Consider the following 26,273-nt stretch of genomic DNA (forward strand, 5'->3'; position numbering starts at 1 on the left):
ATTGTGCAATTCGAATCCGATCGAGAGAAATCCTTGGGACTAGGTGTGTCGTGCAAGGGGGTAGCGTGAAATAGTGGATTGTGTTAACAAATCTTGGGTTCAACAAGTGTGCGCTTGAGATTAATTCAGCCAGGTGAAAACCTCGAGACGAAGAGGTCGTTCAAGGAAGTAGCAACAATAGGTGAATTGAAATGGCATTGTTGGTGTCTTGGTCAATCTTTGATCAAGATTTTTGGAGGTGTTAGAGTCAAGAGCAAACTTAGGGTTTTGTGGAATTTGATCTCTCATTTCTTGTATACATACATTTGCAAAGTAATATTTATTATAATAATATCTCAATTCGAATTCGAATTGAGGGCAAATGTACCCATAACTAGGTCGACTGGGGAACTGACTAAACAAATCCTTGTGTACTCTCTCTCTCTCTCTCTTTTATTTTTTGATTCACAAATTGTCGATTGCTTTGATCACCGGATCAACATAGTTTGGATCATAATTTTGATTAAATTTTGAATCTTTTGTTTGTTGTATTGATCAATAACCATTTGGTTGTGATTGGATTTCTTAGAACAATAAACACCATATAAAATTTCAAACTTTGTTTTTCTCACATCAAATGTTCGACAAATTGTTTGACTTAGTTTTTTTGTGTGGATATCATTGGAGATAGACTTTTACTATTGTAGAGTATTCAATTAGTTGTGCTTAATTATTGTTGATTGACTTGTGGATTATTATCATAACATTGACACCTTTGCGCATATCCGGGATATTCAATAGTAGGTTCGGTTAGACGATTTTTGATATAGGAAATATTTGAAACTTGCTTCCGCACCATAAATTTTTCTAAGTCAAATTTTCGGATAAATTTTTAACTTGGGTTATATTCACCCCCTCTAGATCTAAGCCTATTGTCTAACAAAATATTGGTAATTTTGTTAGTAATGATGTTCATGTCCATGAGGATGTTGAGGTTGATACTGTTGTAATCCATGTTGATGTTGTTAATTACAATAATAATAAAAGAAAACATGTATAAAAAATAAAGAAGGATCATGCAGTAGAAGATGTGGAGGAAGATGTTAATGACAATTTGAATGACATAGAGGTACCTCTGAATAAGAAAAGTAATGAGATTGTTACTAGAAAGAAGGCATAACTTGTAGCACAAGACTATGCTCAAATCGAAAGGGTTGACTTTGATGAAACCTCTACTCCTATTGTTCATCTTGAAGCCATTAAAATGTTGATAGGTTTGTCTTGTCCCCTTATGTTCACATTTGACCAGATGGATGTGAAAAGTGTCTTCCTCAGTAGGTACTTGAATGTGGAAGTTAATCAAGATGTTAATAATGATGTCACTAACATAGATGGTATCATTGAGAATAATGATAATATGGAAGCCTTGGGATAATGAAGGTGAGAAAAACACAAGAAAGAGGGTTGGATTGTGTCTACTTTTTCTTTATTTTTAAAACTCTTGTCAGACTCTAAACACAAAGTCTAAAATCTGAACCAATTAGAATAAGTAATATGCAATGGATAAATAATGAAAGAAAGAAGGAGACACACAAAGTTATCTCATTTCCTCTCACAAATCATAAGTAGTCTAGTCCTCTCACAAGTTATCCTATTTGCTCTTACAAAATATTTTCACTATAATCACATAAGATTACAATTTGCTTAAGCATACAAGCAAGATACTTCCAATGCTCAAACACAAATTAAGAGACTTATATGCTCAAGCATACAAGCAAGATACTTTTAATGCTCAAACACAAAATAAGAGTCTTTTATGCTCAAACATACAAGCAAGGGACTTCCAATGTTCAAGCACACAAGCAAGAAACTTCTATGCTCAAGCACAAATGCAAGCAACTTTAAATGTTCAAACACTAAGTATGAAACTTCTAACAATCTACCTAACATATAAAATATTGTTTGAGGCAATACACTTGATATACAATTAGAGGTGTACATAAAATACAATGCAACAAGAACTCTTTAAGACTTAATGATTTCTAGAATATACAAAGATAAGAAATCCTAAGTTAAACTTGTGTTTGTATTTTGACAGAGTAACTACTTTTTGAATGTCAATGATCATTATTGTTCTTCAAGTCTTCATCTCCTTAAATAGAGAAGGAACATAGTCATTAGAGAAACTTGAATATAGACGTTGAGATGTTTCTTAAATGGTTAATATTGTTGAAAGATTGTTTAAAATTCCTTTGCTACAAGAGGAAATATCAGTTATATTCCAGCTGGCTCTATGAGAAAAAGCCCAGGTCTTTACGTGACCATAAGAATACAAAGTATCCTTAGAGTCTGACAGTGACCTATCAGAGTCACCTTGAACTTTGCGCTTTGACTAGCTCATATTATGATCTTCAGAACCAAACTTCTTCAAAGTCTGGTCTTCAGACTCTGGCCTTCGGACGCTGACTTCTTCAGAAATAAACTTCTTTAGAGTTTGGTCTTCAACTTCTGATCCTTCAAATTCTGGTCTTTAAGCTTCTTTTTAGATGTTCACAATCAAAACCACTACTTGGATTATTCATAAAATTTTAGTCTATGGTTCTGCACACTTGAACAAATGTTAGTATACTCAAATCGTTCTTTAAATACTTTGTTATCATAAAAAACTAAGGGATATGGTATAAATCAATTTTGTTCTAGTAATAAAAGTTGTCATTGGTCGGGGATAATCCTGTTAAAATATCAAGATCAGATTGTATTAAGGTTTGTGGGCATAACCTTCAAAAGCTCAAAGTTTATAGTTAGACTCTCAAAAAGATCTCTTGGGGACATGATTAGTCCTTCTTTGGACGTTCATTCTTAGAGCCCATTAGAATTCTATCAGTACAAATTCATAGGGATATACTCCCGAAAATGCAATTTTGTTGCTTCATGGATCAATTCTTATATATTATGAATCAATTCCCAAACGAAACAATTGAATAAAGTCTTGATGTCTTCATAAGCAATATAAATATGTATGTTATGAAATTAATGGATTTGGTTTATCCTCAAAGCAAGTTTTATAGCTAAGTCATCTCCATTATACTATGCAATGGTTAAGTAGAATATTCAAGATAGATACCTCTCATTCATCACTTAATTAAACATGTAATATAAATGAAATAGATTTTAACATGAACATATAAATTTTAGGTAATTGTATCATCTTTTTAATGGTATATGAATCAACTTGATTAGGTAAATATATGCCAGCATATGATCTTAACACTACGTAGAGGTCATTAGAGAAACTCTAAAGAATGAAAAAGACATTCAATAGTATAATGCAAGATCACTTGAATCTAAACACATACTCTAACACTCATATAAGTCTATTAACATTACTTTGTTAATAATAACATTAAGGTATATTTTAATTAAAAACTTAAGCTATGCCATAATCACAAAAATTGAGGTGTTACAATCACTTAAACCTTGTTAGACTCCTTGGAAGCACACCATTACAAAGTCGATGACACCCATTCATCGCTGTTTCCTCCCCTTTCAATCCCATATGTCACAATCCAAATCCAATATTTGAAAGCAGTGACATTGTGGTGGTGACATGAGCGATATTACATAATATATGTGTGTCTTGCACTGGGTTTGAGGCGTGCCCATAATGTTGATGTAGAGGCAACCCAACTTTGACATGGTTGAAGATCTAAATTATGGGGTGCAATAAATTAAATTATAATCTTTGAAGTGAAACCTTGATTAAAAATCCAAAAAACTATTCCCAAAAGACCAAAATTAAAACATATGAGTTGCCAAGCACTACAAAACATTATTTATTAAAAATCAAATTGTTGAGGAAACTACGACGATGACTTAATTGAACGAAAATTATGCAACAATTAGACGAGATTTTCCTATTGAGGAACACATGTTGGTGGTTTGATTTGCTATGAAAGGGACGAATGATTGCCATAAGGTTTGAGTGTTGAAAATGATGGCAAAGAAAAATAAGAAAGAAGAGGAACAAAATTGTATGCGAATATAAAAATTACTAGAATTTTTTTAATCTAATGATTATCAATACTGGTCCACCATGGACCATATATTTTCCTTTTATACAATATAATTTGTCTATTTTATGTATTACATTTGGTAAATGTATTTTGTTGTTGAATCATACAACGAATAGATGAATATTAAACAACTGCACCCAAAAAATTAAAGGGTAAAGAGAGACAAATTTGGATCACTTGTAGTCCAACACATCCCAATCATAATTTTTATGAATGGGTAGAGAGAAACTAAAAATTAAAAAATGAAGCAATGATAGTAAAGAAATGATGAGAGTTAGATATACGAACATAAAAGTATATATAAAAGAAGGTCGTTGAAAAAATTGTTGCGGAAGATTCAAATTTAAGAGAGATGTGTTAATATAGATGGAAAGAAGAATAAAAGGGAAAAAAAATTAAAATAGAATATATATATATATATATATATATATATATATATATATATATATATATATATATATATATATATATATAAAATTGTATAAAATCCATGTACATTAATCAATATCCATAAAAAGTATTGACATTGCTTTCAAATTATGCATCTAGAATCAAACCTATTATAACTTCCTCTTATCATATTCGATTTTAATATTATAAGCAAACAAAATAACCACTTGCAAGATACAACTAACAAAAGAACAAAAAGTGTGAACAAGTGAAGTTAAGCTAAGTAAGATACAGCTGTAGTTAAAAAAAAACTTCTAAGATAAAAAATCTGATAAAATCACAGAGAATTTAGAGATGGTAATTATTTAATAACAAAACAAAAATAAAAAATAAAAAAACTTTATGATGACGTGTTAAACATTTTCTATTCTATATGGGCCCATAATCTTTAATGTTTTTCACCTTCTTCTCTATTTTCTCCTTCTATTCCTCGTTTTTATTACCTTGTTTCGATCTTTACTTGCTTCAATCTCTTCAATCTTCATCTAACCTTCCTCCTCCTCTCAGTGATGGGTTTTACAGGTACGTTTTTTTTCTTTTAATTTTTGAACAATTTTTTTAAACCTTTTTGTTCATTTTTTAATATATTTTTTTTTTGGAATCTCATACCCCATTTATGATTTTTGTTCAATTTTTGATTTTTATGTGTTTACATGATTTTTCAGCTTAATCCTTTTACTGGGTCAGTCTCAATTTTTCGATATTTTGGTTTGTGAATCTTTCCCTATTTTAAGAGTTTATTGACTATGTTCTATGCCTGTAATTATTTTTAGAGGGTTTTGTTGTTGAAATATATTAACATTCGATTTTGTAGTGTATGTTTTGTTTAATGGATGTGAATACATAATGAAAGATTTGTTTTTTGGGTGTGAAAAACTTGTGGGGTTTGGAAATTTGTAGGTAAAAATGGATTTTTTTTTGTTGTTTTGGTTTTTGAGATGTGTATTTAGAGAAACTTTAGGGGAAAATGCAATTGAATCTCAATGTTTTGGAATGAATTGTGAGTTTGTGAATGTGTATATTTAGATCATGTAGTGATTTACTATTATAGAGTTGTCAATTGTGATGAATTGTTATCACTTTTTTTGTTGTTCAGTGAGGCCCATAAATTAGATTACCTGTGAGGGAACATCTGCAACTATTCAGATTCATTACAGTTGGTTTGATTCTGAGACTAAAATACTGTTGTTATCGAATTGTATATCCAGTCGCTATTGCAATTGATAAGCTGATTACAAGGTGTTTTGAATCCGGGGCATTGTTCTGAGTAGATAAGCTTATTATCACGCACACGTTTACAAGATGCCATATTATGTACAGAGACTGTATAGGCTATGCAGGACGTCTTTTTCACCCAATGGACCCGTGTCTGAAGAAGCCATTTCAAAAGTTTGCGAGAAGTTAGGTATATTATTTGTTTTTGTCGTTTAGTTGTCGTACATGCGTATTTTTATCTTCAACTCTGTAGTTTTGTATTCCGAGTATGTGAAACATTTAGTTTCGATAATTACGTGTATAACACGTAAATAGACTTTTTCCTTGCGATCTCATTGATTGAGCATTGTTTACTTTATGTTTGTCGAATCTAGTTTGTTTTGTAACGGAATGGTTTGTTTCATGAGGTGTGGCACAAATCGGATGAGTAAAAATTGCAAGCACATATTGATACTAGATAGGTCTAAGTGATAGATTGCTCTCTAGAAGGAAATATTAGCAAAAACGGTATTTGAAAAGTGGATGTATGTGGTCTAAAATTGAGACCACATACATCAACTTTTTAAATACCTTTTTGGTTATATTTCATTCCGGAGGGATCAACTTTTTAGTACCGTTTTGCTAAAAATTGAGACCACATCGATTTGATACATATTAATTTCTTCTTTAATGTTCAGAATGAGATTTCTGTAATAACCTTTAACATAATGTTTCAGAAAAAATGAAGCCATCCGATGTAGGTCTTGAGCAGGAGGCACAAGTGGTTCGCAATTGGAACGGTCAAATGCCCGAGACCAATGGGAACCATCAACCACCGCCGATCAAATACTTACATTTGCATGAATGTGACAGCTTCTCTGTAAGTATCAATTTTCAGAACTCCACATCATTTTTATCCAGTGATAGTTCTTAAAATTCTGTTTTTTTTAAATACTGGGAACCATGGCTTTAAATTGCAATTGCGATTGCGGCTGCTGCGATGCGAATTGCGGCAGTTGGGGCGTAAATATATTTTTTAATAAAATAAACTATTATACTTTAATACTTATCTTATGTCTCACATATCTTCTGTTTCCTCTCTATAGTTTCACATCTATCTCATTATTAACTCTTCACCACTTTAAATATCTATGATTCTTTTAAAATATCTCTTAAAAATCTATGATATAAATATGAAGGAAGCTAGAAAAATAATTTTTGTGAGCACGGCATAGTTTATTGCAGCCTGATGTGGCTGTTGAAGCATTACGATGCGGCCATTGCAGCGTTACGATGCTGTTTTTAATATCATTTGCAATCACACTGCAATCGTGGTCTGATGCAGTTGCGGACACTACCGCAACCACAATATCGCAACCACAACACTTGACGCGGTCCGCAATTTGAAACTATGGTTTTAAATTGTGGTCGCTGCAAACCTTTATATTGCCGGAAAATGTGGCTGAGGCTGTTGAAATTACTGTTGTAATGTTGTTGCAGAGACCTCAAAATCCTTTATTTTACGGCCGCAACGAAGGGAACAACTACTGAAATATATTATTAATTTTTATCTTATCAGATTGGAATTTTTTGCATGCCCCCTTCATCTGTCATTCCTCTCCACAATCATCCTGGAATGACGGTCCTAAGCAAGCTCATATATGGTACAGTGCATGTTAAATCCTATGACTGGATCGATTTCCCTGGCCCAAATGATCCAACTGAAGGTTTGTTCTTTATAGTTTTTTTTCCTTACTTTTATGATGTTGTATTGTATTCAATTTTTAGTCTCCTGTATCTGAATCAGAATGCATCAAGTTTTTAATACGGCATGTCATGCCTTATTTTCGTTCTTAAGAAAAAAACACTATTTTATTACAATCATTCTCTAAAACAGTCTTCTAATGTCTAACTAAAAAGGGAAATCGAAGACCCCTGTTTAAAAGTCAATGGTTGATGTTTGACGTTTTGTGGATGTTAGTGCATGATCTCAGCGGTGTTGTCCAATTTCCTTCCAACACGGTGTTGTAGAATAGAGAATTTTGTGTGAGCCGCCATAGGCTGCAACATCAGATTTATATGGCAGATATTTAGCTGACCGCCATAATCCGCCATTGATACACTAGATCTCGGTGGAGTTAAAATGGATAATTCTGAGTTGATTGGTTGGATTTTTACTCTGGTTAAAGCCTTGAAGAAATGCTTTTTTCCTTTTAAAAACTTAAGCTAATTAGTTAAAAACAAAAGATTGGAATATTCATGTCTTAACGTGATTTTTAGGGTTTTATCATATGCTTTAGTTATTTTATCATTAAACTGCGCAAAGGGGTGGGAGTGAGGAGATTGGTCTCGACGCGTATCTGTTAACATTGATACTATATTAGGGCCTTTTATACAATAAAGTGAGGAGAATCATTTTTTAATATTTTGGAAAATATAATTTGTTTCTCGTTCTACTTGTATCGCACGGTCTTTTCTAGGTAAAAAAAGGAATCGATCAAAAAAGTAAACATTTTTCTAGAAATTTCTTAATTCAAAAGATGTCAAATCATGATTTTAATTCTATCTTAATCACATTAAACTACCTGCAAAGAAACTAAAACAGAGAATTGGCACAACAAGAAAGTAAGAAGAAATCTGATTTGTTATTATTTTGAGTCACAAGGTTTCTTACAACCTTATGAGGGTGAATCCCTCACAATTGAGATCAATTTTACATCAAGAATCTCAAGAGTACTTTCTCTCTATGTCTGCCATGCTTCTTCGCTTTGGATCTTGATAATCTCTCCATTGTAAGCCTACTGTTCATCGTCTTCCAAGATCATAACCAGATACTTTTTCTCGGCATCTGTTTCGAGTGCTTAACAGTCGCTCATGCCTGAAACACCTCCCTTCCTTCTTCCTTAAAAGAAACTCTTGATAAGGCAATTGCCTAGTGCCCTGTATCGTGAGCAAGCCCTGTTCTCACGCCCTACTCCTTTCCACCCTTTTTGTATGCATCAAGATTCTCCTGAATTGTCATTCTATCCTCAACCTTGTTCCCGGTCAAGAACTGGTTGTTTCTGTTCAGTTGGAATTTAAAAATCGTACATGTTTGCTAGATACTCCTTGCCATCATCATCCCAATTTAACCCGTGCTTATGCATTTATAGTAACTGCCTGATGCTGTTATCGGTTATTGCAATGCTCTCACAAAGATGAGCAAGTTAGGCGCTGTGGTTGCTAGATACTTTCTCTGATTACGCGACATAACCCTTTCTGTGACCTAGCCTCCATAACTCTGATGACAAAAGACGGAATTGGCGATACACAGATTGGTTGGGTCAATAGGTCAATATAGGGGAAAGAATAACAGCCAATTGGTGGAGCAAGAAATCAAGAAGAATATGAACTGTTACTATTCTGATTCATAACCTTTCAAGGGAAAATCCCATACAATTGAGAATTCAATTTTCATAAAATATTATGAGTGCCTTTTCCCTCTAAGGCTACCTCTATTCATTTCTACAATTGAGAAATCAAGAAGAATATGAACTGTTACTATTCTGATTCATAACCTTTCAAGGGAAAATCCCATACAATTGAGAATTCAATTTTCATAAAATATTATGAGTGCCTTTTCCCCTCTAAGGCTACTTCTATTCATTTCTACAATTTCAACTAACAAACTAATCTAACCAATAGACTATCTAGCCGCTATCCCTAACTCAATCCTACAAAACTCGCGTGTAAGACAAGGAATGCCTTTCACTTATAAACACATTCTCAGGTGATTTCTCATCCAATGTGAGACTTTTAACGGTAAATGATAGTAAATGCTAACACATGTCACTTCTTTTTTTATTTTATTTTTTAAAATTGAAAATTATGAGTCTCGCATCCCTATAAATGATAGTTGGCGCTTAATCTTATGTGTGGGGAGTCCGGGGAGCTTCGGAAGTGTCAAAAGATTAAACATTCAGGACCTAAGAGACCTTGACAGTAGATGCTACATATCCACCTAAAACCCTAAGACAAGGGGGAAGAACCAACTACAGTTTCTCAATTTCTAGTTGATGTGGGACTTGCCCACTCACGCTTGAATCTCAACAATCTCTCCCACAAGTATGAGTCACCCACTTTATTATGATCGTTACCGAGCCTAACCATGGTTCTGATACCACTTGTTGGGGAGTCCGGGGAGTACCGGAAGCGTCAATGGACTAAACATTCAGGATCCAAGAGACCTTGACACCACATATCCACCAAAAACCTTAAGACAATAGGGTCAGGGGTAACCTTTCTTATATATCCTACATTTTCTCCATTTTTAGTCGATATGAGATTTATCCACTCACAATTAAATCCCAACAATCTCCCCAACAAGTGAGTCACCCACATCACTAGCCTTGATCTATATTAGGATCCCATTTCAACTCTTCGCTAAGTCTAACCATGACTCTGATACTACTTGTTGGAGAGTCCGGGGAGCCTCGGAAGTGTCAGAGTCTCTTGGATTCCGAACGTTTTGGTGTATTGACACTTCTGACACTCTTTAGACTCCCGAACATCATGTGTCATCAAATCGTCATTATATTTGGTCTTCATTTTCCTCTTCATCGTATCATCTAAAACCCATAAATTCAAAGGAAAGTAAAAAGAAGCCATTGGCTATTGAAATAAAAAAATGCAGAGCCAAAGAAAATCATACTTAGGTTTTTTATAATTGAGAAATGCATAGTCATTTAGCTTGGTACTCCGCCATGTTTTATGATAGTAGATTTGGATCCACATGAGAGATCCAATTCTTATATTATAGGGAGATTCAAATTCAATCATCAAAGATACCATGACATAGTCTATGTATTGTAGCATTACTTTTTTTCCCTTTCTTGATAGGCATAATTATAATGCGCATAAAACCTGTCAAAAGGCTAAAATGGGTCTTTTAGTTATCAACCTTTTGATTTGTTTGTTTAAATTTTATTAATTGTTTAACCTATGATGGTAGTTTTTATCATCTTATAGAATAGAACACTTGTTTGTGATCTTTTTTTTTTCCATTTGAAAAAAATAAAAGTGATAGAATCTAACTATATGTGTCGGTGTTGTGTCTTGTGTTTGACACTAACATGTGTCAGTCACCAGACACACCTTCAATAAGTAGTGTCTCGGGGCAACATCTAGGTGCCATCTTACTTTTGTCCTTGTTCAATTTCTCATCTCTTTTAGAGTTGATTATGATTAATAAATCTGGTTTATTGGTCTTAAACCAATTTGTTACTGACAGCTAGAGCTGCAAAGCTTGTGAAAGATAAAGACATGACAGCACCGACTTCAACAACAGTTCTTTATCCTACCGTTGGAGGAAACATTCATTGTTTTAAGGCCATTACTCCTTGCGCAATCTTTGACATATTATCTCCACCATATTCACCAGAACACGAAAGACACTGCACTTACTTCCAACAATCTCAAAGAAAAGATCTTCCAGGTAATCTCATTTTGTTTCTTTTGCCGAAATTTCACTTGTAAATGTCAGTGTTCTATTTTGAGCGCGTTTGTTACGGATTCATGTATTGAAATTGCAGGTAATGTTGAGTTGGATGGAGTTACATTTTCTGATGTGACATGGCTAGAAGAATTTCAACCGTCGGATGAGTTTGCAATAAGAAGAGGACTGTACAAGGGTCCAGTTATTAGAACATATTAACAAGTTTCTAGTTTTTCTATATATTTACATTTGAGAAGAAGTCATGAAAATTGTGGAAGAAGTCATGAAAAAAAGGCAATGCAATAATTTTATTATTATTTTTGGTCATGTTAGTTATTATTATTATTATTATTTTTATTATTATTAGCATTTGGGGTGTACATAACAATGCATATTGCTCTTTGATTAATCCATTTAGAGTAGTTTCGGGATTTTCTTAAATAGACCTCAATCATTATGATGAGTTTGGCTTATTATTAAATTTTGTTTGCTTATCTTGTTGAGAATAAGAAACTATATTATTTTTGTTTCTTTATTTGCATCTGTGTTCACAAGTTTATGAATTAGATGAATTTTAGTTGAAGGATTGTAGATAGCAAGTTTGATGGCCTAATACTAGTTTGTGGGACGTCAATCTATTTTTTTGGTACATCATGAGTGTGACCTGAATGCCATAAACTTGTTAAGACCTTTGATGATGGCCTCCACTTGCTGAATATTACGTGTCTTGACGCTTAGACGACCTTCTGGAAGCCTGAGGAATGCATTCTTGTCCTCCTCGGTGTTAACGACCGAATCTGCGGGCGTTATCCTGCATATTCTGCATGTCGATTTTCCAAGATTATGGTTTTTGTCATCACTTTTGAATTTCATTTTCTATCGAGTTTGAAGTTGGCTCCCTTGATGTTGTTTCCTCCATCTTGGAATCATATTCAAGACCTTACCCATTTATGTGTTTTCCTTAAAATGTAACCTTGCGCTTTTCTGTACTGTGTTATATTCCAAGTTACTTGGGAGTTCTTTGGTCATATGCACGGTTTGGTTATGTTCACATAAGTTTACCTTGTCTTCAAACCCTTGTTTCGATCGGCCGAAGATCGGCGCTTCATAATTTTCTACCCTGTACCTAAATTTGCTCATGAGTCACCATGCTTTGTTGGTAAATCTTGTAAATCACGCTTCTTCCATTGTTGATTGAATGATCTCTTCAAAGTAAGCTTGGAGGAGATGCGCTTTGGCTCCAAAAGACAAAAAATGGGGATATTTGAATAAAACCGTGTGTTAGAATAACACTACGGAGGTTTTATTATACAGTGAGATTTTATGCTTATCGTATTAATTACATAAATAATATGTTATATGTTATGGTATATTCTATTCTAAATGACTAAGTAATATTCTATCTAATATTATATATAGAAATATTAACACCCCTATTGTAACACCCTAGATCCCAAGTATAATGTATAAAATATTGTGGAAAATATGAAGATAAAAATAAGGGTGTCACATTGACAAAAATATTTCATTTGATATTTTAAATGCGGAATTTAAGTCAAAGCATATCATTATAAAATATAGCAAAGTGATATGTTAAAAACAACTTAATGACATAGCAAAATCTCCAACCCGATGTTACAATATCAGAATGACACCGAATACAAACTAAACAGCCAATAAAAGATACAACAAAATATAAACAAAACCAAACTATGAAAGAGACCAACTACGCCATCTCCGACAATCAAAGCTATCACTCCTCAGTCTCAACCTGAGGATTACTTCTATAAAGTACAAAAGTAGAAACAAAGAGACAAGAAAAGGGTGATAATACATTCCACAATTTAAACAATGTATAAATTTCAAGGATAATATATATCAAACATATTCAGTCAACACATATGTACGATATACAAAGTTATTATGCAATGCATATTTCCTTTACTCCCATGCATGTGGTACCATCTTACAGCACTGGACCGAAGTCCTACAACACTGGATATCAGAGAGAGTGATCCTCAACACTGGACTGTATGAATTCAAGCCTTCAATGAAGATGATTTTGATGAAGATAATCCATAGTGTGAAGACATGATCAAATGCTAAAGGATGGAGAAGCTACTTAAATGGCTATATGATGGATGAATAAATAAGATGGTAAATATGGTGTTTCATAGTTACATATAATCTTAAGTGCTCACACTATCTAAAATCAATCCATGACATCTCATATAAATTCATGTCTTTGCATTTTATACTTATAAAATTTTGCATAATCTTTAAAATGAAAAAACAAGTTTTTAAGCAAGACAATCAATTGCATGAGAGCATCAATCGATTGTCATTAGTCAATTTTGCAAAAATTTTAAGGCTAACAATTGATTGCATGGGATGAGCAATCCATTGTCGCTAGTTCAAATTTCATAAATTTTCAAACGCTTTGAAGGAGCAACCGATTGACCATCAGTCCCAATCAATTGACACTGGTGATCTTTAGAAAAATACTTTTATGCATTGCAACTTTTCATGGCACCTTCATATGTATTATTTCAATTTAAAAACACACCTCATCATATTTTATCAAGAGCCATGTCTTGATTCAAAAGGTGTAAGTTGCAATATAAATAGAAAATATTTTATCTGATTAAAATTTACCTATTTCAAAATTTCTTTCCCGAGTATTTCAGTGCATCTGTCATTTTCAATCTTCAAGAACTTGTACATTATTTTCATATTCACATAAAGTAAAAGTTCTTGAGCATTCAAAGTAATATTGTGATATACCATATTTTAAAAGGGAAGAAATTTTACTGTTAGGTTTTATTCTATCCTACTGCTCCGACACTTATCTGTATCAAAAACTCAAATATTTGTGTATGTATCTTGTTGTCCAAAATTGTTGGAAACAAGAAGGTTGGAAAAAGAAAGTGTGTTTCTTTTTCTACGTTGTAAAATCACAAGGTGTTTTGCTTTAGTGATTAAGTTAGAAGCTTGTGTATATAAGCTAGATTTAGACTTGTACAGAGTTCTAACAATATTGAAATCTATTACACTGTGTAAGGGGACTAGACGTATTCTCAGATTGTAAGGGGAACTAGTATAATTTCCGATGTTCTTTACTTTCTACACTTTACTACTTTCATCACCTAACCGTAAACTAGAAAATAAAGAAACATTAAACTCTAAAAACCATAAAATTTTAAAGTACCTAATTCACCCCTCTTAGGTGTACTAAATACTTATATTTGACATTAAAGCACATTAAGGTAACATGTTCCTAAAAGATCCAGAATGGTTTCCACAAATCCAGTTTTTAGAGACAGTGGTAGCAACAACAAACCTCCATTGTCTTGTGGTGAATAATTTGATTTCTGGAAAATACACATGAAAGTACATCTAGAAGCACAAGGAGAAGAAACTTGGGATGCTGTAGAAAATGGCCAATTTGTTCCTACAAGTGTTGTCAACGGTGTTGAGACATCAAAAATAAAACGTTCATGGGATGAAAATGATAAGAAAAAAGTCTTCTATAACAAGAAGGCAATCAACCTACTCTAAACGGGTCTAAGCATGGATGAATTCTTCCGTGTCTCTCAATGCACAACGACAAAATAAATATGGGATACATTAATGAAAAATCATGAAGGAACCATAAAAGTAAAATGATTAAGATTAAATACCTTAAGTCAAGAGTATGAGTTATTCAGAATGTAACTCGGAGAATCAATCAATAACTTGCATAAAATATTTGTACACTTGACCAATCACTTGTTTGCTCTCGGTAAGACTTTTACTAACGATGAACTTAATCTTAAAGTGCTTAGATCTTTAACCAGAGAATAGTAACCAAAGGTAAAGACGATATTTGAAAAGAATAGTCTATCCACTATGACATCCACATCTTTATTTGGAAAACTTCAAGAGCATGAGATTGAATTTGGGAGACTAGAAAAGTATGAGATTCAAGAGAAGAAATCCAAAGACATTACTTTAAAAGTTGAATCAATGGAATAACTAAAAGAAGATGCTCGGATGAAGATGAGAACTTCATGCTTCTTCTAAAAAACCTTGATAAGTTTTTTAATAATAATGATAAAACTTTAAACTTTGCAATAAGAAAGAAAATTTCCAGGAAAAAAATCCTCTACTTCAACACAAAATGTTACTTACTATGAATGTGGAAAGTAAGGACACATAAAGACGAATTTCCCAAAAACTCACAAAGAAAAGTGGTTTCAAAGGAAGAAAAGTGTAAAAGTCCAAAAAGACCTATATTGCATGGGATGATAATGAAGTGGGTATATCATCCGATTCGAAAAGTGAGAAATATGCAAATCTTACATTGATGACATCACACCATTCTGATGAAGAAGAAGAAGAGGTTAGTAACGAAATATCTTCTTATGATAATGATTCCCAAGGAGCAATAAATGAACTACTCAATGAATGTAAAATTTTGTACAAAACTGTGTCAACAGAAACAAATTTCATCTCTTGAAGAAAAGATTGACACTATGCAAAAAAATTTGAAGTTGAAAAACAATTTTTTTTGATAAAGAAAAACATGATTTTACAAGCAAATATTTTGATTCACTTTATTTTCAAATTGTCCAATTAAAAAGAGCTACTGAAAGATATGAAAAATGACAAATTGGATTAGAACACATCCTTAGTATACAAAGATATTCAAATGATAAAAGTGGACTTGATTATTAAAAGTTTGACTAACCAACTTCTAGCAAAACTATCTTTGTTAAGGAAAATGAACAATCCACAAAAGAGAAAGTGAGCAAAGTGCAACATGTTCACCATCATACTAAGAATAGAAATGGTCAAAAAGGACTTATGTTCTATGATATAAAATTAATTTTATTCCTACATGTTTCTATTGTGGTATAATTGGTCACACACCTAATGTTTCATATGTAAGGAACTTTAGTGTTGCTAGTGGGTATTATGCGTGAGTCAAGAAAGGAACTAAGAAGGACCCAAGGCATGTTGGGAACCTAACAAAACATAATTTTTTTGTAGGTTTTCCTGAAGACCACTGCAAATCTATGGTATCTTGATAGTGGTTGTTCTAAGCATATGACACGAGATATAAACAATTTTTCATCCCTAGTCCTAAAAGCCAAGGGATATGCCACATATGGGGATAACAACAAAGAAAATATTCACAGCATAGGCAAAGTTGGAGCACCACCTTTCACAACCATTGAAGATGTACTTTATGTTGAAGGATTAAAACATAATCTTCTTAGCATTTGTCAAATTTGTGACAAAGGCTTCAAAATCAAGTTCACCAAGAACAAATGCTTGATTGAAGATGAAGCCACTCATGAGGTAAAACTTAAAGGTAAAAGAATTAATAATATCTTCATAATTTCTTTAGATGATTTATCTTTTAAAGTAAAATATCTTATGGTAAGCAATAATTACTCATGGGTTTGGCATAAAAGAGTAGACATATTCATCTGGAACATTTAAACAAACTAGTCAATTATGACTTTGTCATTGGTTTACCAAAAATGAAATTTGTCAAAGATAAATTATGTGATGCATGTCAAAAAGGGAAGCAAACCAAATAAATTTTCAAGCCAAAGAATATGGTATCAACTACAAGGCCACTTCAATTGTTGCACATGGACTTGTTTGGTCCATCAAGAACAAGAAGCTTTGGAGAGAATGCATATTCTCTAGTTATTGTGTATGATTTTTCAAGATTTTTTTGGACACTCTTTTTAATGCAGAAAAATGACGCTTTCAATACATTCAAGAAGTATGCAAAACAAGTGAAAAATGAAAAATAACTAAAGATTGTATCAATTAGAAGTGACTATGATGGAGAGTTCCAAAATGCATCTTTTGAAGAGTTTTGTGAAGAACATGACATCTTTCATAACTTTTCAGCACCAAGGATTCCACAAGAAATGGAGTAGTTGAAAGAAATAGTCGATTTCTAGTAGAACTTGTAAGAACCATGCTAAGTGACTCAAATCTACCAAAATATTTTTGGACGGATGTGGTTCGCATGACATGTTATTGAGAAATCAGGTTATCATTAGGCCACTCTTGAAAAATACTCCATATGAACTCTTCAAGGGAATAAATTCAAACATTGATAACTTTCATATCTTTAGATGCAAGTGCTTTGTCCTCAACAATGACAAAGACAACCTCAGTTAGTTTGACGAGAAATTGAACGAAGGTATTTTTCTTGATTACTCTCTCTCTAGTAAGACTTATAGAATTTATAATAAAAGAACTTTAACTATTGAAGAGTCAATTCATGTTTCTTTGATAAATCTAACCCAACTAAGGAGGATATAGTTGTTTTTCATTACGATGATGATATTTTAGAAGTACCTACGGAAGACATTGCCAAATATGACAAATTTGATCAATCAGAACACACAGAGAAAACCGTTCAACATGAGAAAAATCAAAGTGATCTTCCTCAAGAATGGAGAATCCATAGTGATAATCCAATTAACAAAGTTATTTGTGACATAAGTAAAAGAGTTTTAACAAGGATAAATCTCAAAGATGCTTGCTTGAATATGGAATTTTTCTCTCAAATAGAACCTTAAAAAATCGATGAAGATGACCAATGGATTCTTACCATGCAAGAGGAATTAAATCAATTCGAAAGAAATCAAGTTTGAGAAATTTTTTCTAGGCCAAGTGGTAAACACATCATAGGTACCAAATGGGTGTGTAAAAATAAACTTGACGAGATTGGTATAATTGTTTGAAACAAAGCAAGATTGGTGGCTCAAGGTTATAATTGAGAAGAAGGAATTGACTTTGAAGAAACATTCACTCTAGTTGCAAGGTTATAAGCTATTCATTTATTACTTGCTTACGCATGTTCATTAAATTTTCAGTTATTCCAAATGGATGTCAAGAGCTCCTTCTTGAATGGATACATCAATGAGGAAGTCTATGTCAAATAACCTATCGGTTTTGAAGACTTCAAGAATTCTTCATATGTCTACAAGTTGAGAAATGCTCTTTATGGATTGAAGCAAACACCAAGGGTATGGTATGATAGACTTAACAACTTTCTATGTGAAAGAGGATTTGAAAAAGGTAAAGTTGATAATACTTTGTTTATTAAGAAAATCAAAAGTCATACTTTATTGGTTTAACTCTACATTGACGATATCATATTCGGATCAAGAAATAAAAACCCATGTGAAAAATTTGCATAGATGATGAAAGGAGAATTAAAATGTCCATGATGGGTAAGATGAATTACTTTCTTGGACTACAAATTAAGAAATTAAAGAATGACATCATCATCAACCAATCTAAGTATTGTAAAGATTTGTTGAAAATGTTCGATATGGATAATTGCAAAGAAATGACTACTCCAATGGGTTTCAGAACATATGTAGATCAAGATGAATTTAATGTTTCTATTGATATCACAAAGTATCAAGGTATGATTGGTTCCCTACTTTATTTGACGGCAAGCCGTCCTGACATTATGTTTAATGTTTGTCTTTGTGCATGCTTTTAAGCTAATCCAAAGGAATCTCATCTCACCGCCGTAAAAAGGACCATGAAGTATCTGAAAGGAAAAACCAATGTTAGACTATGGTATCCAAAAGGTAGTATATGTGATTTGGTTGGTTATTCTGACTCAGATTAAGCAAGATCTAAAACTGATAGAAAAAGAAAAAGTGGTACTTTCCATATCCTAGGAAATGCATTAGTTTCTTGGTCCTGTAAGAAACAAGCATGTGTTACTCTTAGCACTGCAGAAGCAGAGTACATAATAATAGGTAGTTATTATGCACAAATTTTATGGCTCAAGAAATAACTTCGTGACTATGGACTTGATCTCAAATGCATTCCATTACGATGTGATAACACAAGTGCAATAAACATAAAAAAGAATCCAGTAATGCATTCAAGAACCAAACACATCGATGTACAACATCATTTTCTATGTGATCATGTTCTTCAAAGCGATGTAGAAGTCACTTTTGTGGATACCCATAATTAACTAGCAAATATCTTCACCAAATCATTCACAAAAGATCCGTTTGAAAATTTAGCGAGAACTAGGAATCTTGGATGAAAAAGACAAATAATCACTCATAAAAACTTTATGGATCATCAATAAAATCAAAGGCACATGCATGTCTTTAGTTATTTAAAATTCGGATTTTTTTTTACATCTTTTCTTCTACTCTATTCTTCTAATTGTTTAAGTTTCCATTAAATGATTATGCTAATCATGCTATATCTTTGAACAATTGTGATAATATGTGTGTTAGTTTATAATTACGAGTTTTGTATGTGTTACTTTTTGATGAAAAATTGGTTTTCTAGCAAAATTTTAATGTTTTTTTTCCAATTTTTGGATGGAAGCAATCGATTGCAGGGATATGTTAATCAATTATTCACTTTTTTTTTGAATTAAACGATTGAAACTTTGCATTAGTCGATTGCATGCATTAGAAAACTCATTTTTGGCTTTGGTAGAATGTAACACAATTTTGTGTCAACCGATTGCATGGTCCTGTCAATCGATTGATGCTGCTTTATTTTGTAATTTTTTAATTAAATTCTTGGTCAAACTTCTTTATTCCTTCCCCATTTAAATAAAATATACACTTTCCTCCTTCCCACTTAACCCTAGCCGCCCTACCCTTTTCAAATATCAGATTCTCTCTCTCTCTCTCTCTCTCTCTCTCTCTGATCCTACATACACACCTCATTCTTTCCCTCTTCATCTTCTCCAAAATTTCCCTCAACCTCCATTTTAGTTTCCACAAAGTTCGCAAACTTCTCACTAAAATCAAACAAAAGCTCAATTAACCTCATACCCAAACCTTCATATCTCCTACAAATGGCTCCAAAAACTAAGGTTGGTAAGGTAACTAAGGGCAAAGAAAAGGCATCATCCTCCAATCCACCAAGATCCTCTTCAGTGGATTCAAAGCTAAATCGGTTGTTTCCCACTCAATAACAACAAAAACTTATATTGATTACTTCTTTCCCAAACTCTTGTTTGGTCCAAGGTATATGGATTTAGGCTTTTTTCCGTATACATGCTTTAAATTTGTTGAGGATTTAAGAAGTCAAAAGATTGATGGATTGATTAGCATGCATGATATGTATTATCCCGAACTTGTTAAGGTCTTTTACACCAACATGACTTATGAAGATGAAGTACTTAGTTCCTTTGTCAAAGGAGTTCCAATTAATTTTTCTGCTGTTGAGTTAGGTCATATTTTGGATATTCCTTCTGAAGGTTTAGAGATAATGATGAATAAGTCTGTTGCGTATCCAGAATATGTCAAAAAGGATTCTTATTATGGGATTTCTAGGCTCTCTGAGCATGAATTTTTTCATAAGCGTAAGAAAATGCTTGGTGGTAAAATTCCAGTTAAAAACTCTTGGTCAGCTGGAATCTTTCATATTGATGAAAGGTTGTTGCATTACATATTGGGATATGTCATACTTCCCAAATTTCAAATCATTCTAATGTAACAGATACTGAGATACAACTTCTCTTTACTATCAAATAAGGTCTTCAAGTTAATTGGTCATACTTGATTCTTGAACACATGGCTACCTATTCAAAGAATGTTATAGAGCTTCCTTATTGCTCGTTGATTAATCCATTTAGAGTAGTTTCAGGATTTTCTTAAATAGACCTCAATCATGATGATGGGTTTGGTTTATTAAATTTTGTTTGCTTATGTTGTTGGGAATAAGAAACTATATCATTTTTGTTTCTTTATTTGCATCTGTGTTCACGAGTTAATGAATATTAGTTGAAGGATTGTAGATTAATTAATCAAATTGCTATCACGACAACTACCCATAACATAGAGCTATATGGATTTCAATACTACGTCATATTGAATGGAGCTTCTTTTTTCAATACTCTGAAGAAAGAAATACATGCATCGACACATGTTCTTTGTAGGAGTTGAAATTTGTATCTCTATCTCCAATGAAGGCTTATTTTCTCTGATTCCCCCTAACCTTGTCATGTATATAAATACTCCACCCATTCCTTATAATAAGAAAATTTTAACTTTTTATTTTCATTGAATAATTGACGTGTCTAGTTTATATATAGTCCAAATATACTAGCATGATACCCGTGCATTCGCACGAGTACTGATATGATACGCGCATTTGTTTCTAAAATGTAATAAAAATGAAAAAATAAATAAAAGATAACATTGTATAACAAAAATAATTTATTATTTTAAAAGATAATAAATTGGTGTCTACAATTTTTTTCCGTATAACAAAATATTTGAATCAATAGTATTTTTCTTCTGTAAGTAAATATTATTTATGTTTTAACATTATTTATGTTTTTATAAAGTTATTATTTATTAAAATAAGACAATTTAAAAATATTTGGATCAACAATATATTTTGTTACGCATATATTGAATTGATAAGTTTCTATTATTCAATATTTTTGATTAGTAGTTTTATTTTCCTCGTTCATATAATTTTTTTAAACGTGTGGCTACGCCCGTGTACTGGTATGGTAGTTTCATTTACCGTGCATTCGCACGGGTACTGATGTGTTACGCGTATTTGTTTCCAAAATGTAATAAAAATAAAAAGAAATTTCTTAAACCTGTAGATACCCGTGCATTCGCACGATTACTGATGTGGCCACCTTCGAAACAAATTTAAGTCAAAGATGATCTTGTCGACCAAGGACAATCTTGAAGCTGTTATGTATGATAATGAAAGTGATTATCAATTCCTTTCTCTATCCATGACTCCTATTCCTATAGATCCATTGAAGATACAATGATTTGTTTCAAAGGTTGATGCAATCTACGTGGATAATTATGGTCCCTTTTCCCCCCGTAAGTTTTGTACTTGTGGAGTGCATTGCTTATATGGCCAAGTTGATGGCTTCAACTCTACACAATCATTAAGGAAGGAGCAACTTGGTGGTGAGATGACATCATTAGCATGGAGTTGAAGAAAGTCATAGAAGCCTAATTATTAAACTAAAAAAATAAGGTTTCTTCCCTCATGGGTGAAAATGAGCTCCTCAGAAGACATTCTGGCAAATGTTTAGGATTGAAGAGAATGAAGGAAAAATATTTTGTTTTTGTTTCAGAGAACATGGATTTGAAGAGGGTTCAATATGAGACTTGTCTCTGAGATGAAAAACAATATATGAATTGAGCTCTAAGGTACTTTGGCTTGGCCATATGTGTTCTGAATATGAGACATAAATCACTCATGTGGACATTTAGAGATTTGGAAATGACGTTGCTTCAATTCAAGTACTGAACCCTAGCATCACTATGGAAACTATTGGCTTTGATGCTTACAAAGTGGTGACTAAAGGTAGGATAAATCGAGGACATTATGACTTTCTTTCTGCTTTATTTTTAGGCTTTGCGTATGGTGTATAACATTTTGTAACATGGATATGAACATTACTTTTTTTATTTTTATTCTTTACATAATGATCTTAAATGCTTTGTACTTTATTTGAGTGGATAAAGGTTTCTCGATTAATATTAATACCTTTGTGAGTTATCTTGTTTTGTTGGATTTGGAATTCAATATTTTTTTATATTTTGGCAATCCACAATAGTTCCTAGATAAAAGACACCCTTTGTCAACCCTACCCTAGGCTTGACCTTAGGTGAAATGGGGATTGGTTTTGGGTGACCTTTTTTCTCCTTGATGGCTAACCGAGGAGTTAGGCCTATTTTTCATTTTAGATATCTTTATGTTTATTTCCCCCTTCTTTGTGGGTGGAGCTTTGTCCATTGGTGCCTTTTATTAGGTTATCGCTTCATCTTCGCCAGTCCCTTTTTTGTGTGAGTAGATTTGAAGTTTGAACAAATTTGTCAAATCATCATTGTAGAAAAAGGGAGAAATGCCTCTTGTTTAATTAACATAGTTGTAAACATTAAACAAAATTTTGGGTGACTAAAACCATCCATACGTGAAACAAACTATGATAAAAACATAAATAAAGATATTTTATGGAACTCACGTCCTTCTGGTGCCAATGGCTATTGTATTCGAAGTGTTAAGGTCTTCCTATTTGAAAATTTCTCAATTTTTTGATCCCTCAATGTCAGATTTAATCCTTACGTAGAGGTCTTATAGTTTGACTAAGCCTTGTTGGGATTCTTTTAACTTTGTCGTGCATTTGTCCTTCCCTTTCCGTTCTTATGGGTCATTCCTATCTTTGATCATCAATGGTTCTTTGCCTTTGGTGCCGACCTTTTCTTGATGAGCCTTCAGGGATGTCAAGAAACAAGTTTTACATGCTTTTAAATATGATTTTTGGTGGATACCCCATCCTCGGTGGAATGATACTTTAGTTTCAGATGGATTGTGTAAGATACGACCCCAATGTAGCCAGGGTAGGGCGACCATTTATATAATTATAGATGAATTTGAAATCAATCATCAAGAACTATGTATACATGGTATTTTTTGAATTCCTTATTCCTGAAAGACACCATGAGTTTGATGTATCCCCAATGCCTTGTTGTTGACCCATTGAACCCTCAAAGGTCATTCCTTTTGCAAGGAGTACAATTCTTGTGGACCAGGTGCAACCGGAAGGTTGGTGTACGTTATGTCACATGAACATTCCTGATCTGTTTGGACCCTTCGCACTTCATATTTGGTCGTGACAACTCTTATCAGCAGCGGGGCGTGAGAATTGGGCACTCCGTTGATTAAATCTTTGTCATAAAAAATTGGTGGTTGACCTTTTCCTACTGATTATCAGTTTATCTTCTTCTCTAGCAACATCATTTCTCCCAGCTTCCATTTTATTTAATTGTAGGAGCCCCTCTTAGAGTGAGACAATCCTCCAAAACCCCCTCATGTAGTTATCAATGATGTATGTTTTGACAATGTTTTGCTCGGTTTAACTCCCTTTCCTTCCTTGCTTGTTGCCGCCTCCTATTTAGTTCTAGCGTTAATGAGGAGGTCTTCCTAGGAATGAGGTGGTTCTTCCTCAATGTTCATGAGAATAGGTAGCCTTTCCCATTCTCTAAAATCTCCTTCGACAATAATATACGATACCAATATTTCCTTATCCTCTTCATCATCACATTGATTTTAATTTTTCTTAGGCCACATCCCTTTACTCGACCTTATCTCTTTAGCTATGTTATTATCTCGGCGAAAATCTAGATAACTTCCCTTTCCTATTGGATCTTCAACGATACTCATCATCCATATGTGTTCCTCAGTATTATGACCATTCTTATTATGAAACTCACAATACCGAGATTTATCGATGCCAAGGTATTCATAGATCTGTTTTAGCGTTTCTACTTGATCCTCTTGAAATTCTACATTCATGCATTATTTTTGGAAGTGTTCTTTTGATGTTGTTCAAGATAGTGTAATCTCGATATCTAGATGGTGGTATTCTCGTATTCTCTCGAACCAATCGTTCGTCTTTATTACATTCACCTTTTCCATCCGTACCATACTTTGCCTCCTCAATCACCCTTTTGCATGCCTCAACCATCTCTAAATCTTGTTATTATATTGCCTTGCAACCATTTTTTCTTTGTATTGAATGTACTTTGTAATCTCACACTAACAAGCTTTTAAAAGTCTTCTGGGCCCTAATCTCGACACTTTCTCAAATTTAGACTGTGGTTGGAGTCCGATACTCAACAAATACTTTTTCATTTCATTGTCGACACTTTTGACTAGACTGGCTTCTCTATTGAACCTTTCAATCTATTACCATAGGGATTCATCCTATCCTACCTGACTGAGCCTATGCTTTCCACTGGCTTGGGACACCTTAGAGATTTTGTAAAGTGAGTGGAAAATATCTTATGGAGTTCTACCTAGTAACTTATTCACTCATTTCTTAACTCCCTAAATCAAGCCGCGACCCCCTCCATTTAGTGTGAGAGCGAATAACTTACACTTCTCCAACCCTAAATCCTCTAAAGTTTAACATGACGTCAACAATATCCGCGTGCTCACATGGGCCATTTGTACCGTCTTAGATTCCCATTAATGATAGTTTTTTGAGTTCCACATGTATAAGGTATTCGCTGATTCTCATGCTAAAAAAGTTTCTGAAGGAGATTCTGTCGTCGCTATTGGAAATATCAGAGGATGAGGAACATGAGACGCGGAGGCACCAATGATGGAAATTCCTCTAATGGTAACACTCGAATTTTGATCTTGAAGGAGAATGCCTTCTTGGGAAAGGGTGAAATATTCTTCTCCTACAGTGGCCTCGGGGTCTACAACGCCAAGAAGACTCTGTCAGACCATCGTTGTAGTTTGTCACTACGTCATCATGGAGTCTAGGTATTAGGAAAAAACTGAAGTAAGTGGTTTTGACCCCTCAAAGTTTCTCATTTCGGTGTTCTAAACTCGTAGATTGTCTGTTGACCACTATCAACAGATCTCTTAGTAGGGTGTTAGCTTCAGTGTTCATCATTAACGTTACTAGAACATTGAGTTAGGGTGAGCCATTGTCTCCTTGTGGAGGCCGAGGTGGTGGGAAAGCTCCTTCAGATTTGATGAGTATTCCTAAAGGTGGCAAAAGTTCGTTGTTTGGTGGCGGGACAAGGATGACCTTAATTGCTGGTAGGCGTTGAATTAAAATCCCTTGGTGTGAAGAGTATGTCGTCAATCCATATTTTGGATTGTTGTTTTCCCTCACGATCTTGCTGACGACAAATTGAGCGAGCCCCGGGGGGGGGGGGGGGGTGCAATTAGAGTTTTGCGTGGGTCTTCTCGCGCAATTCACCATTCATAAGTTTGAATGAAAGTGTTTGAACATTGATGAATGTTCCCGCATATGACACCAACAATCCTTGTCAAAAGGAGTTATTCACGGGGGTGTGAAGTTGGTAAGTTTTGGTTGATTTTTGGGGAGACATAGCGAGCTTCAAGTGTGGTTTGACGCCTTAAGGAAGGGTGATACCTGCAAACACTATGACGCTCAATCATGTTTCTTTTGTAAGCATGAAGTATTTTTTATGTAAATAGTGTGTGTATCTTGATTAGATGGATGTCTTCCTTTTTATAAGTAGATTCAAGGGTTTTTGAGGGCTTAGAAACTTCTTGGGCATAAGAGTTGT

The 26,273-nt window shown here is 33.6% G+C and overlaps 1 protein-coding gene across 5 annotated transcripts; it reads left to right on the forward strand.

Annotated features, from left to right (window-relative positions):
- The first annotated feature begins 4,851 nt into the window (after positions 1–4,851).
- LOC127086545 (plant cysteine oxidase 4) lies at positions 4,852–11,610 on the forward strand. Of its 5 annotated transcripts, XM_051027319.1 has the most exons (7): positions 4,879–5,024; positions 5,168–5,210; positions 5,823–5,907; positions 6,434–6,576; positions 7,276–7,423; positions 10,966–11,169; positions 11,267–11,610. In XM_051027319.1, the coding sequence occupies exons 1-7, from the start codon at positions 4,894–4,896 to the stop codon at positions 11,386–11,388; spliced, it is 876 nt and encodes a 291-aa protein (XP_050883276.1). In that variant the 5' UTR covers positions 4,879–4,893; the 3' UTR covers positions 11,389–11,610. The 5 variants fall into 5 exon arrangements, with proteins under 5 accessions (XP_050883277.1, XP_050883276.1, XP_050883278.1 ...); XM_051027320.1 differs by lacking the exon at positions 5,168–5,210 and having other exon boundaries at positions 4,852–5,024; positions 5,599–5,907; XM_051027321.1 differs by lacking the exon at positions 5,168–5,210 and having other exon boundaries at positions 4,882–5,024; positions 5,711–5,907.
- Positions 11,611–26,273: the final 14,663 nt, after the last annotated feature.

This window comes from Lathyrus oleraceus, chromosome 5 (genome assembly GCF_024323335.1).
Source record: "Lathyrus oleraceus cultivar Zhongwan6 chromosome 5, CAAS_Psat_ZW6_1.0, whole genome shotgun sequence".
In the NCBI taxonomy this organism is placed as follows: Eukaryota; Viridiplantae; Streptophyta; class Magnoliopsida; order Fabales; family Fabaceae; genus Lathyrus; species Lathyrus oleraceus.

Coding starts and splice junctions, on each gene's coding strand:
- LOC127086545 (XM_051027319.1), top strand. CDS start 4,894: ATGTTTTTCACCTTCTTCTCTATTTTCTCCTTCTATTCCTCGTTTTTA. Junction 5,211..5,822: donor CTCAATTTTTCGATATTTTG/GTTTGTGAATCT, acceptor TATTATGTACAG/AGACTGTATAGGCTATGCAG. Junction 11,170..11,266: donor TCAAAGAAAAGATCTTCCAG/GTAATCTCATTT, acceptor TTGAAATTGCAG/GTAATGTTGAGTTGGATGGA.